This window comes from Triticum aestivum, chromosome 6A (assembly GCF_018294505.1).
Source record: "Triticum aestivum cultivar Chinese Spring chromosome 6A, IWGSC CS RefSeq v2.1, whole genome shotgun sequence".
Classification (NCBI taxonomy): Eukaryota; Viridiplantae; Streptophyta; class Magnoliopsida; order Poales; family Poaceae; genus Triticum; species Triticum aestivum.
Window position 1 is genome coordinate 223,933,486 of NC_057809.1, and position 20,094 is coordinate 223,953,579.

The window sequence follows — 20,094 nt, forward strand, 5'->3', positions numbered from 1 at the left end:
TATCTTTCGCAGCAAAGATGATAATGAAGTTCTGCTTGTCATGCAGAGTATAGAACTGTCTCCGGTGTGGCAGGGCCATTGGTTATTTTGGACAAAGTAAAGGTATGATTTGTCATTCTTCTCTATATAGCTATAGCTGCTAATGTTACTGAAATTATGGTTGGATCAAATAGCCATTCTCACACTCAGTAATTTCCCCCTGTATAAACCTATTTTAGGGCCCAAAGTATCAGGAGATTGTGAACATCCGATTGGGAGATGGCACCACTCGTCGTGGTCAAGTCCTCGAAGTTGATGGTGAAAAAGCTGTTGTGCAGGTTGTTTCCTTTCTATGGACCATATTCTCTTGATTGAAGAATGCCAGTTGAGTTTTACACGATGCTGCATTTGATCTGATTTTTTACATAGTTTGCTTAGGGATCCAATGCATTAAATTATATTTGGTTACATGGTACTTGACCTTTTTTGGATACTGAGCTGCCTGCCTCTTAAGGTATTTGAAGGTACTTCAGGGATAGACAACAAGTATACTACTGTACAGTTCACAGGCGAGGTACCTGTTATTCACATCTTTGCTTCTGATTCTTTGTCGTTCAATCATTAAATGCTTTATTTCTTTCTATGCAATAATTACCCAGATCATCAAACTATAGCTATACAATTTCAGCATGAACAATAAATGACATCAGCCATCTTAAAGTTGGATATGGAAACTGAACCCAGAAAATGCTAGGCATGAACATTTAGTGATATCAAACGTCTTCCTGCTGAATAACTTTATTTTTCGAATGAGGCTTTGTTGACTCGTCTCAACTTCACCACTTTATTTCTTTGCATATGACACCGTTTTGTGTTACAGGTTTTGAAAACTCCCGTCTCACTTGATATGCTTGGACGCATTTTTAATGGTTCTGGAAAACCTATTGATAATGGCCCCCCTATATTGCCTGAGGCTTACTTGGATATTTCTGGTGAGTTATTTCATGTTATCGTAAACTTTCTTATGCTTAGGGTAGACAAGTGGCATGGACACTTCTTAGGAGAACTGGAGATGAGTTAAATAATCTATTCTTTGTGGAAGGCTCCATCTCAACTTATGGTAACCTTATAATATCTGAGAGATGGCTGATATTATCCCAGGAAGTTCTATCAACCCAAGTGAGAGAACCTATCCAGAAGAGATGATTCAAACAGGAATATCCACCATTGATGTCATGAACTCGATTGCTCGAGGGCAAAAAATTCCTCTTTTCTCTGCTGCTGGACTTCCTCATAATGAAATTGCTGCTCAAATTTGTCGCCAAGCTGGCCTCGTTAAAAGGTTGGAGCAAAGCAAGCATGCAGCAGAGGTAATGGACATATCCTTTATAGCAGGGGTGGTTACGGACATTGGCCTACCAATGCATAAAGTCAATCTCAGTTTCCTGAGCATCATTTTCTTTGCACTGAGCTGCATCCTTCATGGAATGTGTGGATAGTTATAATAAGTTTCTCTTGCTTGCGCCATTGAGAACTAACATAAGGGTGTTTACAGACAATCACTTAACTAAGCAACTAAGCACGCAGTCAATCTTATGTTCCTGAGCATCATATTCTTTGCACTGAGCTTGCAAGTTGCATCCTTCATAAAATATATGCGTAGTTATAATAGTTCTCTGACTTTTGTGACTTTTTTAACTTTTTGGCAAGGGGAAGACCGACTGTTTGTGGGTAGAGTTAGACTTATTACCTGTTGAATAGGTCTCTGGAAATTATACAAAGAGCTTCAAAGTTATGGATTGCTCTCATACTGTGTAAAGCAACCATGCCGAAAGTTTTGGTTTTGTTATTTTGTCTGCAGATTGGTGTTTCTTCTACTCATCTTGCTATGGTTTATATTAGGGAGGTGAAGAAGACAATTTTGCAATTGTGTTTGCTGCTATGGGAGTAAACATGGAAACGGCACAATTTTTCAAGCGTGACTTCGAAGAAAATGGTTCGATGGAGCGGGTCACCCTTTTCCTGAATTTGGTAAAATTTGATTTGCTATTTTTTTGGTGAATTTGTTATTAGAATGTGCAAATCAGATCTTTGAGGTTGTAGTTGTGTTTAATATATTTGACCTGAGCAATACTAAGAAAGCATACCATGAAACCTGAATCCCTTGTCTTGATTGTTTCGCAGGCAAATGACCCCACTATTGAGCGTATTATCACTCCTCGAATTGCCCTAACAACTGCTGAATATTTGGCATATGAATGTGGGAAGCATGTTCTTGTGATTCTGACAGATATGAGCTCATATGCCGATGCACTTCGCGAGGTAGCGTGTTTTCTCTATGATTTTCTTATCTCATCATATTCTGTGAGCTTCAATCTGTTCAGTTATTTGTTCTTTGAGTAGAATGACTTCTCAGGACGACGTAGTATCAAGTGAAAACTTGATTTCAGTAAAAATCTGGAAACTTAGATCCCACCCCGTTAGATCTGTAGTGAACGGCATCTGCTCAAAGGCGGAGCTCCCACCAGCAACTTAAACACACATTAGCACAAAACCCCCTCTCCTATTCGCCATCTAGGGCCATAGCCCTTGACTGTTCGTGAGATGGATTCGTCTTCATTCCTGTTATGCGTCACGATGGAGCCTCAACCACCGGCTAGCCCTTGCCATACGCCGGCTGCAACTAGACCTCCGTCGGCAGCGACTTGCCCTCCACCGACCTCGATGGGCTCTCCATCGGCTGCGACTCTCCCTCCACCGGTCACGTCTGGCACCATGACTTGCCTTTCGCTGATCGCGACGGGGCTGCCGTCGGCTGCGGCTCGCCCTATGCAGGCCGTGACTGACTCTTTGGAGTACTCCTCACCTCTACCCCTCAATCTTGATCGCCATGCCTCTATTCGGTCCCCTGACCTCCCCTCCTATTTGATTTGAGGCAAGCCGGTGCTTTTAATTTTGGTGTAGAACAAGATGAAATTCAGAGCTTCGCTGTTATCTTTTGACCTATTGAGGGCATGAAATTTATGTGGTATGAGCTTTTGAGATTTCTGTATCTCTGAATGTTTAAGTTTGAGAATTTTCTAGTGTTTGTACTGTCAATCTAAATTGTAGCAAATGTTTCATCTGAAGAGAATTGGTAACAAGCAGCAAACTTATTTACATTTTATGCAAAGAACTGGCCATTAAACTCTCGCATTCACTATTTAATTGGGTGATGATTTGGGCCACTTTGTAGGTTCTTTTCTCCTGTAGAAATGAAACAACCCATTATGCTGAGTATGCTTGTGATCTTTTAGGAATAGAAACTGCTATTTGCTGAAAGCCTGCAAGCTTTTTTATGCTTACTGCATTTCAGGAATATGAACTGCTCTTTACTGCAAGCATGCAACCTTCTGATGCTTACTGCATTTTCAGTTCTTACTTTCTTCTATACTTATTACTAGAAAGTGTAATCATGTAGCTAGTTGCAATGGTGTTTCCATCATTATTCAGATCTGTACAAACAAGTCACTCCATTAATCATATATAAACTAAAGCAAAAAATCCCGTTGAATCTTGAGTGGTAATACACCAACATTCAGCTCCTACAAGTTTACAAAGGAGGAGCAAAAGTCAGAGAGAAAATTCTGCACATCAAGAATTAGGAGGAGCTACAACTTCACACTGAACCAGATACTACCTACACGGAATTTACATGAAAATTGCAGCACACTTTTGCGGGACGGGCTCCCTACATACACATACAGGACACGACCACGGTGCTGCTCGAGTGTTGGGACCCCATCTCGAGGTGAGCTTCAGCGCCTGCACCGCCACAGCTATGAGCCCCGCCTGCTGTAGTCGCCTCACCTTGCGAGCCCTCCCCGCCGAGGGGAGCTTCAACGTAGTGCGTGGCTGCGCCGCTGCCGTTGGGAGCGCTGTCTGTGGCCGCCGCGCCGCAGGAGCTGTCCCCGCCAAGGGGAGTCGGCGTGGTGCATGGACGTGCCGCCGCATTTGGCAGCGCTGGCTGTGGCGCCTCCCCTCGGTAGCCATCTGGCATGGGGCGCGCTGGCGTCGCCGCCATGGCTATTTCGCTGGGGGATAGGAACGGTAGAGGATAAGTCAATGCTCAAAAACCTGACAACATTACTAGGAAGGAGGGGGTTTTGTGCTAATGTGCGTTTAAGTTGCTGGTGGGAGCTCCGCCCTTGAGTAGATGCCGTTCGCTACAGATCCAACGGGGTGGGATCCAAGTTTCCAGATTTTCACTGAAATCAAGTTTTCACTTGATACGTGGCCTTTCAGGACAGTGTCATCCGTCATCTTTTGTATATGGTCGAAGACTCAATGATTTTGATTTTCTTAATTACGTGTGAACTTTATTTATGTTTAGGTCTCAGCAGCACGAGAAGAGGTACCTGGTAGGCGTGGTTATCCTGGGTATATGTATACTGATTTGGCCACCATATATGAGCGAGCTGGGCGTATCGAGGGAAGGAAAGGATCAATTACCCAAATTCCTATTCTTACAATGCCTAATGATGGTAAGCAACAGACCAGTTGCATTGCTAGAGTTATTATCTTTAATCCTACATTATTTCCATTCGAGGAAGCCTCTTTTTTTGCAGTTGCAATTTTCAGCCCACTTTGTGTGGTATGTGTTATGTCCGGCCTGTCATATGGAAGGCCCATCGGGCAATCTTAGCCCACAAGTTATCTTAGGTTAATTCGTGTGCAAGTTATCTAGGTTATAAATATAAGTTGTAAGACTCTTTTCAGATCAGGCAATAAGAAGAATATTATCTCCTATTGCCCGGCTCCCTGAGGAGCCGGAAACCCTAGCCGCCAACAGCCCTAACCGCCGCCATCCTTCTCCTAGCTCGCGACGGCGCCCTGCCGCCGGCGCGCCCGTTCCTCGCCACGTCCCCCTCCATCCTTCCCTTACCACCTACGCCCTAGACCTGGTAGAGTACTTGATTCTACCAATTTGGTATCCAGAGACACCAGGCCGATCATGTCACAATCTCCATCACCGCCGCTACCATCCACCTCCACCCCGCTCTCGCTGCCGCCGGCCACTGCCACCGCGATGGCGGAGATCGCATCCGGCACCACCATCACCACCGCGCCCATCACCATCACGGCGGACCCGCCTCCGCTCCTCTCGCCCGAGGAGATGTCGGGCACCCTGCGGGAGCTTGTCCAGGCGGTCAGGGGTATTACCCTCTACCTCGCCTAGAACCAGCCCCCGCCACCGAGCACCACCGCCTACGGGCCACCGCCGCTACAGTGGCCCGCCCCGGCCTTCCAGGCGCCCTACGGAGGGGCGTCCCAGCCGCCGCTGCTGCTGCCGCACTACTCGGCTGCGGGACAGCCGTGGCCAGCATGGCCGGCCTCCACCGCGCCGCTGGGGGGCCAGACCCAACAGCTTCTTCCGGCGTCACCGCCGGCCCCCACGCCGCAGGCGCCGGTGTAGCAGATCCACCAGGCGCGGCCGCCATCGACATTACCACCACCCGCGCCTAGGGCTACGGGTCGGCCCCTGCACCAGGTGCAGTTTCCACCGTCACCATCGCCGATCCCCGCTTGGGCGACCGGCTCGTCTCCGGGCCCGGTCTACTCCACGGTGCCGGAACACCCGACGCCCTCTCTGCGGTTTGATCACCCCTCCAGCTCGGCGAACTACGCCCCAGCGCTTCCCGACCCAGCATACGCGCTGGCGGCGACTGCGGCCGCCCCCGGGCACGGCGGGCCAACACCCCCTCGATTCGCCAAACTGGACTTCGCCACTTACGAGGGCACGGAGGACCCCCTCAACTGGCTCAACCAGTGCGAGCAGTTCTTTCGAGGGCAGCGGACGCTCGCTTCGGATCGTACCTGGCTCGCGTCCTATCATCTCCGAGGCGCGGCGCAGACCTGGTACTACGCCCTCGAGCAGGACGAGGGCGGCATGCCACCATGGGAGCGCTTTCGGGAGCTCTGTCTCCTCCGGTTCGGGCCTCCTATCCGCGGGAGCCGACTGGCGGCCCTCGGCCGCTTACCTTTCACATCCACGGTGCAGGACTACGCCGACCGCTTCCAGGCCCTGGCGTGCCACGCGCCGGGCGTCTCCGCAACTCAGCGCGCCGAGTTATTTGTGGGCGGTCTGCCGGACCATATCCGCGTGGACGTGGAACTTCGGGGACCCCAGGATCTCCAGTCGGCCATGTATTACGCCCGCGCGTTCGAGCGCCGCGCGGTGGCCATCCAGCAGGAATCACCGTCCTAGACTGCTGGGTCGCTACCCGGACCGGATTCCGCGCAGGGTCGGCCTGTGCAGGCTTCTGCGGCACCCCTCGCCGCGACCGCGGGGCGCCCGTTCCTCCGGCTCACCCCAGCTGAGATACTCGAGCGTCGCCGCCAAGGGTTGTGCTTCAACTGCGACGAACCCTACAAGCCCGGCCACGCCTGCCCGCGACTCTTCTACCTGGAGGTGGCAGACTACATTCCGGAGGACGCCGTCGCCGCCGACCTGGCCGCCCCAGATGTCGAGAAGGTGTTTGACGCTGGTTGATTATCTCGAGGAGTTCAAGCAAGCGCTTCCCCACCTTACAGCTCGAGGACGAGCTGTTTGTGCAGGCGGGGAGAAGTGTTATGTCCGGCCTGTCATATGGAAGGCCCATCGGGCAATCTTAGCCCACAAGTTATCTTAGGTTAATTCGTGTGCAAGTTATCTAGGTTATAAATATAAGTTGTAAGACTCTTTTCAGATCAGGCAATAAGAAGAATATTATCTCCTATTGCCTGGCTCCCTGAGGAGCCGGAAACCCTAGCCGCCAACAGCCCTAACCGCCGCCACCCTTCTCCTAGCTCGCGACGGCGCCCTGCCGCCGGCGCGCCCGTTCCTCGCCACGTCCCCCTCCATCCTTCCCTTACCACCTACGCCCTAGACCTGGTAGAGTACTTGATTCTACCAGCATGTTGCACCCTATCCATTAGAAATCCACTTAACTAGAACTCTATCAGGTGGGAAAAAAACTAGAAATCTAAGTATCCGCTGCCTCAGTGTTGTTTGATGTCTACCCAGTGGATTAGTAGTCTTGCTTCCTGGCAGATCGCAGTGTCATGCCTGACCTTTTGTTCATTCCTCAACAGATATCACTCATCCAACTCCTGATCTTACGGGATACATTACCGAAGGGCAGATATATATTGACAGACAGCTTCATAATAGACAGGTGCACTTGCATGTTCTTTTTTGTCGTCGCTTTTCCTCCTGTTATAAGCATTGATTGTTCCTTCAATACATGATTGTGAGGGATTTTTTTATTAATCTAACGGATTAACGTAAGTATTGTGTTGCTTTCTCAGATATACCCACCCATCAACGTCCTGCCATCTCTTTCTCGTCTGATGAAGGTACTTTTGTAGCTAGTCAGAATTTGTGGTATTTAGTGTTTCTTAGTTTGGGATCACATGGAGAATTATGTCATAATTCTTTACGTGCAGAGTGCTATTGGTGAAGGTATGACACGCCGGGATCATTCAGATGTGTCCAATCAGGTATTCGTTTGAACATTTGAGATCATTTTTATGTCTCATTCACCGTGTGATATCTGTTGATGGGCTAACATGACCTTCTGTTCAGCTGTATGCCAACTACGCCATTGGGAAGGATGTTCAAGCCATGAAAGCAGTTGTCGGAGAGGAGGCTCTTTCATCTGAGGACCTGGTCTGTTGCTAGTTAATTTAGTTGTGCATCGATTATCTTTCAGTACAAAACTAATGATATGATTCTTATCGTGCAGCTCTATTTAGAATTCCTTGACAAGTTTGAGAGGAAATTTGTAGCGCAAGGAGCATACGATACTCGGAACATTTTTCAGTCACTTGATCTGGCATGGACATTGCTACGCATATTCCCCCGAGAACTTCTCCACCGTATTCCTGCGAAGACCTTGGATCAGTTCTACAGCAGAGATGCCACCCATTGATCCATTTTGTTCATAAAAATTCATTTTTTTTCATGATGAACAGCTTGAATAAGAGAAGAACCCAAACTTGTATCATTTTCCTACGTTATAGTCAGATCCTATTCTTTCCAGTCTGTATGCACAAGTTGTACCCACATGTCTTGTGCACTGGCAGCTTTGTAATTCCATGTAGCCTCCATTCACAAGCTAGACCTCTTTCTGGTTTCATTTCCCTGTATTCTGCAGCAAAACTGAAAAGCACGCCTACATGCCTGAAGATGTTGGTTATATATTTTTGGACTTCTGGAAAATGTAAACAATATTGATTTGTTATTTGTCAAGGATTTGAAGTAAATTGATTGATACAAGAAATTGCATGTTTGTTTGGCGACTCATGGTAACAACTAATCATATTCAATGGAGTTGCTAACAAATGTCACCTCATAAATAGGTTGACATGTGAACAATGAGAGTGTATCTTGGGTAACATAAACTAAGTGCAGCTGATGCACTCATCTTACAAAAATTCAAAATTTCCAAGTGTTTTGCAACATAGATACAAAATGAATCTACCAGGACATAGAAACATCCAAATATGAGAACAACCTACTCGAGCAACAAATGAAAAAGATAAGCCTGGCTATAAATAGCGGCAGTACTTAAATTTAAGTTGAATTATTTATCTAGCCCACTATCACAACAAATTTTTTTGCGTGTCAAATACATATAACAATTATATCATGTATAGTTCCGGATACTCTTAGAGCATCTCCAACAGGCGCGTCGCGCTAAATTTTTTTGCAGCGCTGAAATAGCGTTTTAGCGCATGGGGGATGGTGGTTGCTTTTCGAGGCGCTGCAAAATTTAGCACGCAGATGTAGCACTTTACCAGGCACAGTAAAATCTAGCGCGCCCGACCAGCCGGTGCCTGGAATTTTTTTAAACAACAAATGCAAAAAAATAAGAAACAACACATAGTTTAAATTCATAGCATGGTTCAAGCCCCAAACCACAAGCTAGTTCATACAATGCTAAACTCCTCGTCCTCCTCGGTGGTGTAGTCCGATGATGTAAACGCGTCGAGCCACTGAGGATCTTCATCGTCCCAGGTCGACGCAGGTCCCAGCTCGATTTGGGCTTTCGCCAGTTCCTTCCGCGCACGCTTGTTCGCCCGGCGCACGACTCGCTCTTTCCTCCTCTGCGCCGAGAACTCGTTCTCGGCGACGACATCCTGCGGAAAGCGCTCGCGCCACACCGCCATGGCGTGCTCGTCTGCCTCGGCGATGAGGAGTGATAAAGGCAAATGTGTCCCGTCTTTCGATGAGATGGTGGCTATCGTTTTGAAGGAAGTCGACTTTGACGATCCGACTACGAACGTGCGAGAACGTCGCGCCTTAGCAATCGCTAAACCAACTCCGAGAGGTTATTGACCACGCCGGAGCACGATCAACCTGACCACGAAGGTCTGTTTCCTGCAGGCAAACGAAGAACAAGCAAGAAACTAAGATTGCAATCTGGATATTGCAAATATAAGAGGAAATCTTTATTAATCAAAGGTGGGGTTCTGTGACGTCTTGGTCTGGTCGTTGAACACACACGAAGTACGCGAAGTTGCAGTTATGACAAACTTTTAATCTAAACAAAATTCAAGAAAAAAGCTACTAGATGGATCTACTTATATAGGAGCAAGGGGTGGCGGCCAAGGAGGTGGGAGGACGTCCCAAGGCATCTTAAAACTAACCCTAGGTCGTACAGGGCTCATGGGCCCTAGTGGAGGTGATGCAACACCTTTGGGCTTGTAGTTTGACTCGGATTCTGCTGCAATGTCAGATTGTTTTGTCCATAACTCAACGCTCCGGATGAATTTGAAGGTGAATCCAATTGTGTTGGAAAGAGCACGAAATCTACTTTCAAAAAAAAAAAGAATCACCCAATTCGGAGTCCGTATGAAAAGGTTGTTGGCGTTTTGAGTCAGGTATGTCTGTGCAGTCCGAATCTGAATCCAGAACGTGAGAGACTTGGAATCTATCTTCTCTTGACCCAAAAGTGACGTGAGAGGAATTTTTGAATAGCACCTAAACTTCTCTTTTTCCCTTATCTTCATATGTGAATTGTACAAATGTCCCATACACCTGCAATTAGACATGGCACAAAAGTTTGTGAAGTATTTTTGTCCTGGATGACATAAATAAATTATTGCATAGTTCGCATTAGAAATCACCTCACAAATATACATGTATGCAATATTTTTGGTCTTATCCAAGGTAGTCATGTCCTCATCATCCTCCCCTTCTTGAAAACAAAGCCGTCCTTGGCGTTGCTTAATCTGAAATGTGGCTAACAAAAGAGTCAAGATGTACATGTTGTATGTGTATATGTCATCCATTTTTACTTCCCTTGGTTTTTGCGCAAATGACACATGTATACATGAGTAATTTTCATAGTTCATAAAATCTGAAGCCAAAATATTATCACAAGAAGTGGAAGGCATGAAAATATTGCAACTCAATTTGCACATATAAGTGAAGCTCTTATTCATATCAAAGGATTGACAATGTTCATCATTAGACCATCCCAACATTGGTGAATAAACCTTACTTGCATCAAATTTACATGCTACAACATGCTTAAATAAGCAAACATGCAATAAGTCATTTGACATAGAATCATCACCAAGATTAGAGGTCATATCAAAATGATTAAACATTGGTTCTTTTGTATCAACAGTTAATTCAATGGGTGCACTCAAAATTGTTGGTATTTCAGTTGTTTGATCACATGACGCATTCATGACAGTAACAAGATTCTCTAAAATAGGTGGTGTGCTCAAATCAAGAGGTAACTCAACACATGATGCATTCAAGTTAACTAGGGATGCATCATTCTCATGTGAAGTTATATCATCAATACCTTTACTGTTACCTTGTCGCAAAGACGTAGCTGATGTAGGTACAGACGTTGACAATGTACCATACTCTTGAGATGATGTCGCGCTCACAATCTGAGGTGGGGCTGCTCTAGTAGGTGCAATGATGGAGGAACCAACCGGCGGTGGTGAGCATGAACTGGAATAGTAGTTGTTGTAGTCACCCAATACATCCTCCTGTATCCGTCTCTCAAAGATACAAGCACGAACATACATACCAGTAATGCAACGAGGAATATACTGAAATCTTGCCTGAATATCATGGTTCAAACCACCAAAAAAATCTATTCATTGTATCAGCCTCAGATTCTTCTATGTCACAATGATGCATATAAGATTTGAACTCTTGGTAGTAAGCATGAACAGTGTTGTTGCCTTGTTTAAATTGTTCAAATTTGCGAAGCAATTCACGCCGATAGTAAGGAGGGAAAAATTGTTGTCTCATTACATATTTCAAATCTTTTCAAGTTGTGGGTTGGTTATCAATGTTTTTCTTACAATGCAAACTCCACCAAACAGAAGCAAAACCAGTAAATGCTCTAGTGGCAGCTCATACTCGCTCAAGTTCAGAAAAGTCATGGTGACTAAAAACTTGTTCTACTTCAAGCTCCCAAGCTAGATAAATAGCAGGATTAAATCTACCCTCAAATGACGGTAAAAAGATAACCTCACCATGTGCTTGTGTGTGTTCTCCCAACTCTCGTGATGGTGAAGATGGGTCCGTCGTCCAAGAAGTTCAATCTCTGGAACCTGTCATGATTAGTAGAAACAAGAAACAAAATTCGAGAATAATGTTCCTATGAACTACTAGGATGTGGTTGTAAAGTGTTCACAGTAAAGCAAATATCAATATCTTACAAGTTCTTACCATGCGGCAGGTGGTGACAGGCAACCAGCGGTGTCAAATAACCCTGAAAATTGTTTAAAGCGATTGCCAGGGGAACGTATGTATACACGGTGTAGAAATATGTGGAGCTGGATTGGCTATATATGGTAGCAAAAGATTAGCAATAATCAATTCAGAGATGCAATGGTGAATAAGCGCTCAACGGTGGTATTGTGCTGGTCCTAGGCTAGACCGGACTAGAGACGCGAGCCTAGAACACTAACGAGGTCACGCCGTAGCACAACTAGTATCAATTAAGGATATGAAGTAGCTCTAAATAGCAAAATATAAGTGAAGATCACAATAGCCGTAAAGATAATGATGTGAAACAACAGCCAAGCAGGCTATATCAACGACTTTCTCTCTAACTTTTCTCTGGAAAAGTTTGTGCCAATTTTTTGATAATTGTTTTGAAGAATGATATTGACTCAAGCTTTCAAACGCAAAAGGATTCACTCAATTCCGAGTTGATATGAGGAGTCAAAAAAAATTCTAAAACTGGCGTGAAAAACTGGAATAAGCCGTGTTTAGAAGCTGATTTTGAGGTGCTAAATATTGAACTAGCTTCTGCAACTATTTAGATGCGGCTGGTCGCTAGCTTTCATTTGAGTACTCACAGAGTCAAAACGGACTCCGTATGAGGAAGTTATGCCTGTTTTATTGAACAGTGCACAAAACAGATTCCAATCCAAATTCAACTACGAGATTGAGTCTAGATAGATCCGATTTTTTTCTTCTCTCTTTTGTTTCCTCACATTTTCTTTTTCTTTCTCTTTTTTTCTCTGACTTTTTTTTTTACTTTTTTCTCTCTCATTTTTTTCTCTGTCTTTTTTCTCTGTCTCCCTCTTTCCAAAACAAACTAGATAAGATGCAGATTGGATCAAGCGAAGATGTGAACGATCTCAACTATGATTATAACAATGAACGGTGGGTAGCACGTGGTGGAAATTGATGGATTGGTGGTGGACAACGGAAGGGATAACGAAGCAGCGGTGGCGCGACTAATTTGAACAGAACTCGAAACTCTAAACGAACTAGACACTAAGACCAGCAACTCGACACGATGATGCAACCGATAATTCAACTATGCAAGCAATGAAAAGAAAATTGCAAAGGCTCAGACTGACTTGGACAAAGGATGAATAGATCTACCTTTTTTGTGGCTTTTTCTTGGACAATAGGTAAGAAAGTAAATCTAATCTAGGAAAAATTGGAAATTCTCACCGAGCAACCTGAAAACTAATACCACTTGATAGAGGCAAAGGTGTGCCGTCTTTCAATGAGATGGTGGTTATCGTTTTGGAGGAACTCGACTTTGACGATCCGACTACGAACGTGCGAGGAAGTCGCGCCTTAGCAATCGCTAAACCAACTCCGAAAGGTTATTGACCATGCCGGAGCATGATCAACCTGACCACGAAGGTCTGTTTCCTGTAGGCAAACAGAGAACAAGAAAGAAACTAAGATTGCAATCTAGATATTGCGAATATAAGAGGAAAGCTTTGTTGATCAAAGGTGGGGTTCTGTGACGTCTTGGTCTGGTCGTTGAACACAAACAAAGTACACGAAGTTGCAACTATGACAAACTTTTAATCTAAATAAAACCCAAGGAAAAAGCTACTAGATGGATCTACTTATATAGGAGCAAGGGGTGGCGGCCAAGGAGGTGGGAGGACGTCCCAAGGCATCCTAAAACTAACCCTAGATCGTACAAGGCTCATGGGCCCAAGTGGAGGTGATGTAACACCTTTGGGCTTGCAGTTTGACTCGGATTCTGCTGCAACGTCAGATTGTATCATCCATAACTCAACGCTCCGGATGAATTTGAAGGTGAATCCAATTGTGTTGGAAAGAGCATGAAATCTACTTTCAAACAAAAAAGAATCACCCAATTTGGAGTCCGTATGAAAATGTTGTTGGCGCTTTGAGTCAGGTATGTCTGTGAAGTCCGAATCTGAATCCAGAACGTGAGAGACTTGGACTTTATCTTCTCTTGGCCCAAAAGTGACATGAGAGGACTTTTTGAACAACACCTAAACTTCTCTTTTTTCCTTTATCTTCATATGTGGATTGTACAAATGTCCCATACACCTGCAATTAGACATGGCACAAAAGTTTGTGAAGTTTTTTTGTTCTGGATGACATAAATAAATTATTGCATAGTTTGCATTAGAAATCACCTCACAAATATACATGTATGCAACATTTTTGGTCGTATCCAAGGCAGTCATGTCCTCATCAAGGAGGCTGCACTCCCGCCTCCGCTGGAGGTGGCGATCCTCGTCGGTGATTAGTCGCGGGGAAGGCCAAAATAGCATGTTGAATGGGAAAAGTCCTCAACCAATTTACAAAGTCAGACTTCCTTGGTTCCTCACAAGCGTCATAAACAGTGGAATTAAAACAAACCACAACTTCAAACGTTTCTTGCATAACTGTTGGGGATATTCCCCACGGCGTAAGACCCGACATGATATGACCCAGTTTAGGCCTGGTTACTTTGACTTGGCGTTCGGATACGCTACCGAGTCTCAGGAGTTCACTGGAAGGAGAAGGAACAGACAAAAGGTCCGGCCCATAGTGCCGGCTTACAGACATGCCTACATTCCGACTCAGGGATGTTGGGGAACGCAGTATTTCAAAAAAATTCCTACGATCACGCAAGGTCTATCTAGGATATGCATATCAACGAGAGGGGAGAGTGTGTCTACGTACCCTCGTAGACCGAAAGCGGAAGCATTTAGTAACGCGGTTGATGTAGTCGAACCTCTTCGCGATCCAACCGATCAAGTACCGAACGCACGACACATGCGTGATCTGCACACGTTTAGCTCGGTGATGTCCCTCGTAATCTTGATCCAGCTGAGGCCGAGGGTGATTTCCGTCAGCACGACATTGTGTCAACGGTGATGATGAAGTTACTGACGCAGGGCTTTGCCTAAGCACTACGACAATATGACCAAGGTGTAAAACTGTGGAGGGGGGCACCATACACGGCCAAAGATCAACTTGTGTGTCTATGGGGTGTCCCCCTCCTCCGTATATAAAGGAGGGGAGGAGGAGGACGGCCGGACACAAGGGGCGCGACCAAGGGGGGATCCTACTCCAAGTAGGAATCCCCCCTTTCCTAGTGCAAGTAGGAGAAGAAGGAAGGAGAGGGAGAGGGAGAGGGAAAGATGGGCCATCCCCTCCCCTAGTCCTATCCGGACTCCCCTTGGGGGGGGGGGCGCCACCTCTTGGTTGCTGCCCTCTCTCTCCCCTAAGGCCCACTAAGGCCCATTACTTCCCCGGGGGGTTCCGGTAACCCCTTCGGCACTCTGGTTTTATCCGAAACCTTCCGGAACACTTCCGATATCCGAATAACATGGTCCAATATATCAATATTTATGTCTCGACCATTTCGAGACTCCCCGTCATTTCCGTGATCACATCCGGGACTCCGAACAACCTTTGGTACATCAAATCACATAACTCATAATACATATCGTCATCAAACGTTTAAGCGTGCGGACCCTACGGGTTCGAGAATTATGTAGACATGACCGAGACACATCTCCGGTCAATAACCAACAGCGGAACCTGGATGCTCATATTGTTTCCTACATATTCTATGAAGATCTTTATCGGTCAAACCGCGTAACAACATACGTTGTTCCCTTTGTCATCGGTATGTTACTTGCCCGAGATTCGATCGTCGGTATCATCATACCTAGTTCAATCTCGTCACCGGCAAATATCCTTACTCATTCTATAATGCATCATCCTAACTTATTAGTCACATTGCTTGCAAGGCTTATAGTGATGTGCATTACTGAGAGGGCCTAGAGATACCTCTCCGACAATCGGAGTGACAAATCCTAATCTCGATCTATGCCAACTCAACAAACACCATCGGAGACACCTATAGAGCATCTTTATAATCACCCAGTTACGTTGTGACATTTGATAGCACACTAAGTGTTCCTCCGGTATTCGGGATTTGCATAATCTCATAGTCATAGTAACATGTATAAGTCATGAAGAAAGCAATAGCAATAAACTAAACGATCATAGTGCTAAGCTAACGGATGGGTCTAGTCCATCACATCATTCTCTAATGATGTGATACCGTTCATCAAATGACAACACATGTCCATGGCTAGGAAACTTAACCATCTTTGATTAACGAGCTAGTCAAGTAGGGGCATACTAAGGACACTCTGTATGTCTATGTATTAACACATGTACTAAGTTTCTGGTTAATAAAATTCTAGCATGAATAGTAAACATTTATCATGATATAAGGAAATATAAATGACAACTTTATTATTGCCTCTAGGGCATATTTCCTTCAGTCTCCCACTTGTACTAGAGTCAATAATCTAGATTACACAGTAATGATTCTAACACCCATGGAGTCTTGGTGCTGATCATGTTTTGCTCGTGAGAGAGGCGTAGTCAACGAGTCTGCAACATTAAGATTCGTATGTATCTTGCAAATCTCTATGTCTCCCTCCTTGACTTGATCGTGGATGGAATTGAAGCATCTTTTAATGTGCTTGGTTCTCTTGTGAAATCCAGATTCCTTTGCCAAGGCAATTGCACCAGTATTGTCACAAAAGATTTTCATTGGACCTGATGTACTAGGTATTACACCTAGATCGGATATGAACTCCTTCATTTGCTGCTTCCGAAGCAGCTATGTATTCCGCTTCACACGTAGATCCCGCCACAATGCTCTGCTTAGAACTGCACCAACTGACAGCTCCACCATTCAATAAAAATATGTATCTAGTTTGTGACTTAGAGTCATCCGGATCAGTGTCAAAGCTTGCATCGACGTAACCATTTACGACGAGCTCTTTGTCACCTCCATAAACGAGGACCATATCCTTAGTCCTTTTAAGGTATTTCAGGATGTTCTTGACTGCTTTCCAGTGATCCACTCCTGGATTACTTTGGTACCTCCCTGCTAAACTAATAGCAAGGCACATATCAGGTCTGGTACACAGCATTGCATACATGATAGAACCTATGGCTGAGGCATAGGGAATGACTTTCATTTTCTCTCTATCTTCTGAAGTGGTCGGGCATTGAGTATGACTCAACTTCACACCTTGTAACACAGGCAAGAACCCTTTCTTTGCTTGATCCATTTTGAACTTCTTCAAAACTTTATCAAGGTATGTGCTTTGTGAAAGTCCAATTAAGCGTCTTGATCTATCTCTATAGATCTTGATGCCCATTATATAAGCAGCTTCACCGAGGTCTTTCATTGAAAAATTCTTATTCAAGTATCCTTTTATGCTATTTAGAAATTCAGTATCATTTTCGATCAACAATATGTCATCCACATATAATATCAGAAATGCTACAGAGCTCCCACTCACTTTCTTGTAAATACAGGCATCTCCAAAAGTCTGTATAAAACCATATGCTTTGATCACACTATCAAAGCGTATATTCCAACTCCGAGATGCTTGCACTAGTCCATAAATGGATCACTGGAGCTTGCACACTTTGTTAGCACCTTTTGGATCGACAAAACCTTCCGGTTGCATCATATACAACTCTTCTTTAAGATATCCATTAAGGAATGCAGTTTTGACATCCATTTGCCAAATTTCATAATCATAAAATGCGGCAATTACTAACATGATTCGGACGGACTTAAGCATCGCTACGGGTGAGAAGGTCTCATCGTAGTCAACTCCTTGAACTTGTCGAAAACCTTTTGCAACAAGTCGAGCTTTGTAGATAGTAACATTACCGTCAGCGTCAGTCTTCTTCTTGAAGATCCATTTATTCTCTATGGCTTGCCGATCATTGGGCAAGTCAACCAAAGTCCATACTTTTTTCTCATACATGGATCCCATTGCAGATTTCATGGCCTCAAGCCATTTTGTGGAATCTGGGCTCATCATCGCTTCCTTATAGTTCGTAGGTTCGTCATGGTCAAGTAACATGACCTCCAGAACAGGATTACCGTACCACTCTGGTGCGGATCTTGCTCTGGTTGACCTACGAGGTTTGGTAGTAACTTGATCAGAAGTTTCATGATCATCATCATTAGCTTCCTCACTAATTGGTGTAGGAATCACGGGAACTGATTTCTGTGATGAACTACTTTCTAATAAGGGAGAAGGTACAGTTACCTCATCAAGTTCTACTTTCCTCCCATTGACTTCTCACTGGTGCGCGTCGGTCCTAAACAATCGGTTTTTAACCCCTTTCTGCGACTACATTTGGAACCGCCGCGAAGTGAGTGTGGGGCGATAGGGGGGGTCCTTCCCACACGACCCAAAAACCGTCGGGGATAGGGCCCCTACAGTACTCCTACTTGTTTCTGCTTGCATTGCCATCACAGTCGATATTCTGTGGTGCTACATTTATGATGCGTGGCCCATCACAAACGGTTCACTATTATAGAACGTGTATGATGCGCGGCCCATCAAAAATGATTCACTGTTAAGAAGATTAGCTAATCGTCATACGAGTGTCGGACTGGATTACGAAGTGTCAGACCGTCGTAACATCGTCGTACACGACAACTATCACACATGCTATCCTGTGGTGCAATGTTTACGATGCATACTTCATCAGAAATAGTTCATGGTTGCGAATTGTGTACAATAAGGCAACTAACACAAACGTTTAGTTTGCCTGCACCGTTTGTGATATTGTCTGACATCGCACACAATGTGCAAACGACAACTGTGTGCATGCTTGCACATGTTTCCTCTCTGTGAACCGTCTCGGATTATGGTGCATATCACAAATGTTTGTGTTTTACTAACCGTGTGTGCCGTAACAACCTGGAGAGCGTAATTTCACCCTAATTTAATTGCTAATTTTCCAAATTGTACCAGATTTGGATTTGAATTTGAATGTATGCTACAACTTTATTCATATCCATCAGGTTCAAACAACCAATGCATTATTCAATTCATAGGTACATATGTTCAAGAGTTACATAAGAACCAAATAAAGAATGATGAACCACAGTTGTATACTTGTACTATTAAAGAAGGTAAAGAAAGAGGCAAAATATATTCCGGTTGCTGAACAAGGTGAAGCGGAATGCCCATATTGTGCCCTCCTCCATGCAGAAGGCACACACGGCTCTAGTCCAACCCCTTGTGATGGTCGACCGCCCATCCTTCACGGTCTTCATGAAAAAAATCTAGATAATCATCGTGTTCTGGTAGAAATACTTTAACCTTTGCATGCCCACCAATCATGTAGCTTGAGAGGTAATCTTGAGTAAACTGCTTTGGCAGCCACTGCAAAGGAAAAAGATTCAGACATTGTCATCTAACACAACTCATTATGGGCAGTAAAAAGAAGGCTGCAGAGTTCTTACTTACCATCCTGCAGTTCGCTGTTGTCTTGGATAAAGTGTAAACAAATAGTTTAATTGCCATCTTTGGACCCATTTTACTAACAATCTTTATCAGCTTCCTCACTTGATGCTGGTTCATCGATATCTCATTGCCCCATACGCAGAAAGGGTCGAAGCACGGATCTTTACCAATGACATATGTACCTAAAAGCACCAAGTTAATATTAGAAGCTAAACATCAATTGCACAATGATGTAGCACAACACTCTTTTAGAAGCTAAACAACAATTGCTAGGGTTTTGAGCGAGGGAGGGTGTGTGTGTGTGTGTGCGCACGCCCGAGAAGGTTTTGGTGTGTGTGTGTGTGGAGGGGGGGGTGTTTGAGGAAATGACGCGGGTACTAAAAATTTTACTACGCGAATGTCAAACGCGGGATTGAAATGCCGGGCTATTGGAAATTTTGATGATAGTGCATCGCACACGGTCCGAAGATAACAACCGTGTGTTATGAAACAAAAAAACCCTCGAGGCGGGCAGATATTTTCTAGGGATGTAGGCGGAATTGGGAACAAGAAACATCGCACACGGTCCAGAGATAACAACCGTGTGTTATGAAACAAAAAAAACTCTCAAGGCGGGCATATATTTTTGAGAGGGGGAGCCTCATGGAGCCCAATGTACTATGCGGATGTGTGCGTGACAGGTGCACCAGCGTGGCACACGGTTAGTTTGAGTGAACCATGTCTGTTGCGTCATCTGACTTATCTAATGTTCATAAATTTGGCGAAAAATGACGCAGGAGAGGGTCAGAACACGAACACACTTGCATGTGGACCAAATTTATGTATCAAAAGGGTGGTTTGATTTTCAAATACCAAATGCAACTTCGATGTGGCACCTCTCTCGCAAAGAGCACCGTATTGCTTGCCCCCACCCCCCCTCGTGTCGGCACGAAGGGAATCCTAAGCTATGAATGCATGCCCCCTCCCACCAACCGAGGTTCGCCCTATTAAAGTGCGAAGTAGCTAGCAGCCCCCCTCCTCCCTCGTGTAGGC

The 20,094-nt window shown here is 44.9% G+C and overlaps 1 protein-coding gene across 2 annotated transcripts in view; it reads left to right on the forward strand.

Moving 5' to 3' along the window:
• The window catches only part of LOC123127325 (V-type proton ATPase subunit B 2), a 9,772-nt gene extending 1,490 nt beyond the window's left edge, over nucleotides 1-8,282 (forward strand). For both annotated transcript variants that reach the window (XM_044546974.1, XM_044546975.1), the window contains exons 3-15: nucleotides 47-102; nucleotides 219-317; nucleotides 494-553; nucleotides 860-971; nucleotides 1,141-1,349; nucleotides 1,882-2,010; nucleotides 2,164-2,301; nucleotides 4,352-4,502; nucleotides 7,093-7,175; nucleotides 7,309-7,356; nucleotides 7,447-7,500; nucleotides 7,586-7,669; nucleotides 7,746-8,282. In XM_044546974.1, coding sequence (XP_044402909.1) covers nucleotides 47-102; nucleotides 219-317; nucleotides 494-553; nucleotides 860-971; nucleotides 1,141-1,349; nucleotides 1,882-2,010; nucleotides 2,164-2,301; nucleotides 4,352-4,502; nucleotides 7,093-7,175; nucleotides 7,309-7,356; nucleotides 7,447-7,500; nucleotides 7,586-7,669; nucleotides 7,746-7,931 — 1,409 coding nt within the window. In that variant the 3' untranslated portion in view covers nucleotides 7,932-8,282. The remainder of the gene's footprint in view (nucleotides 1-46; nucleotides 103-218; nucleotides 318-493; nucleotides 554-859; nucleotides 972-1,140; nucleotides 1,350-1,881; nucleotides 2,011-2,163; nucleotides 2,302-4,351; nucleotides 4,503-7,092; nucleotides 7,176-7,308; nucleotides 7,357-7,446; nucleotides 7,501-7,585; nucleotides 7,670-7,745) is intronic.
• The last annotated feature ends 11,812 nt before the right edge of the window (nucleotides 8,283-20,094 follow it).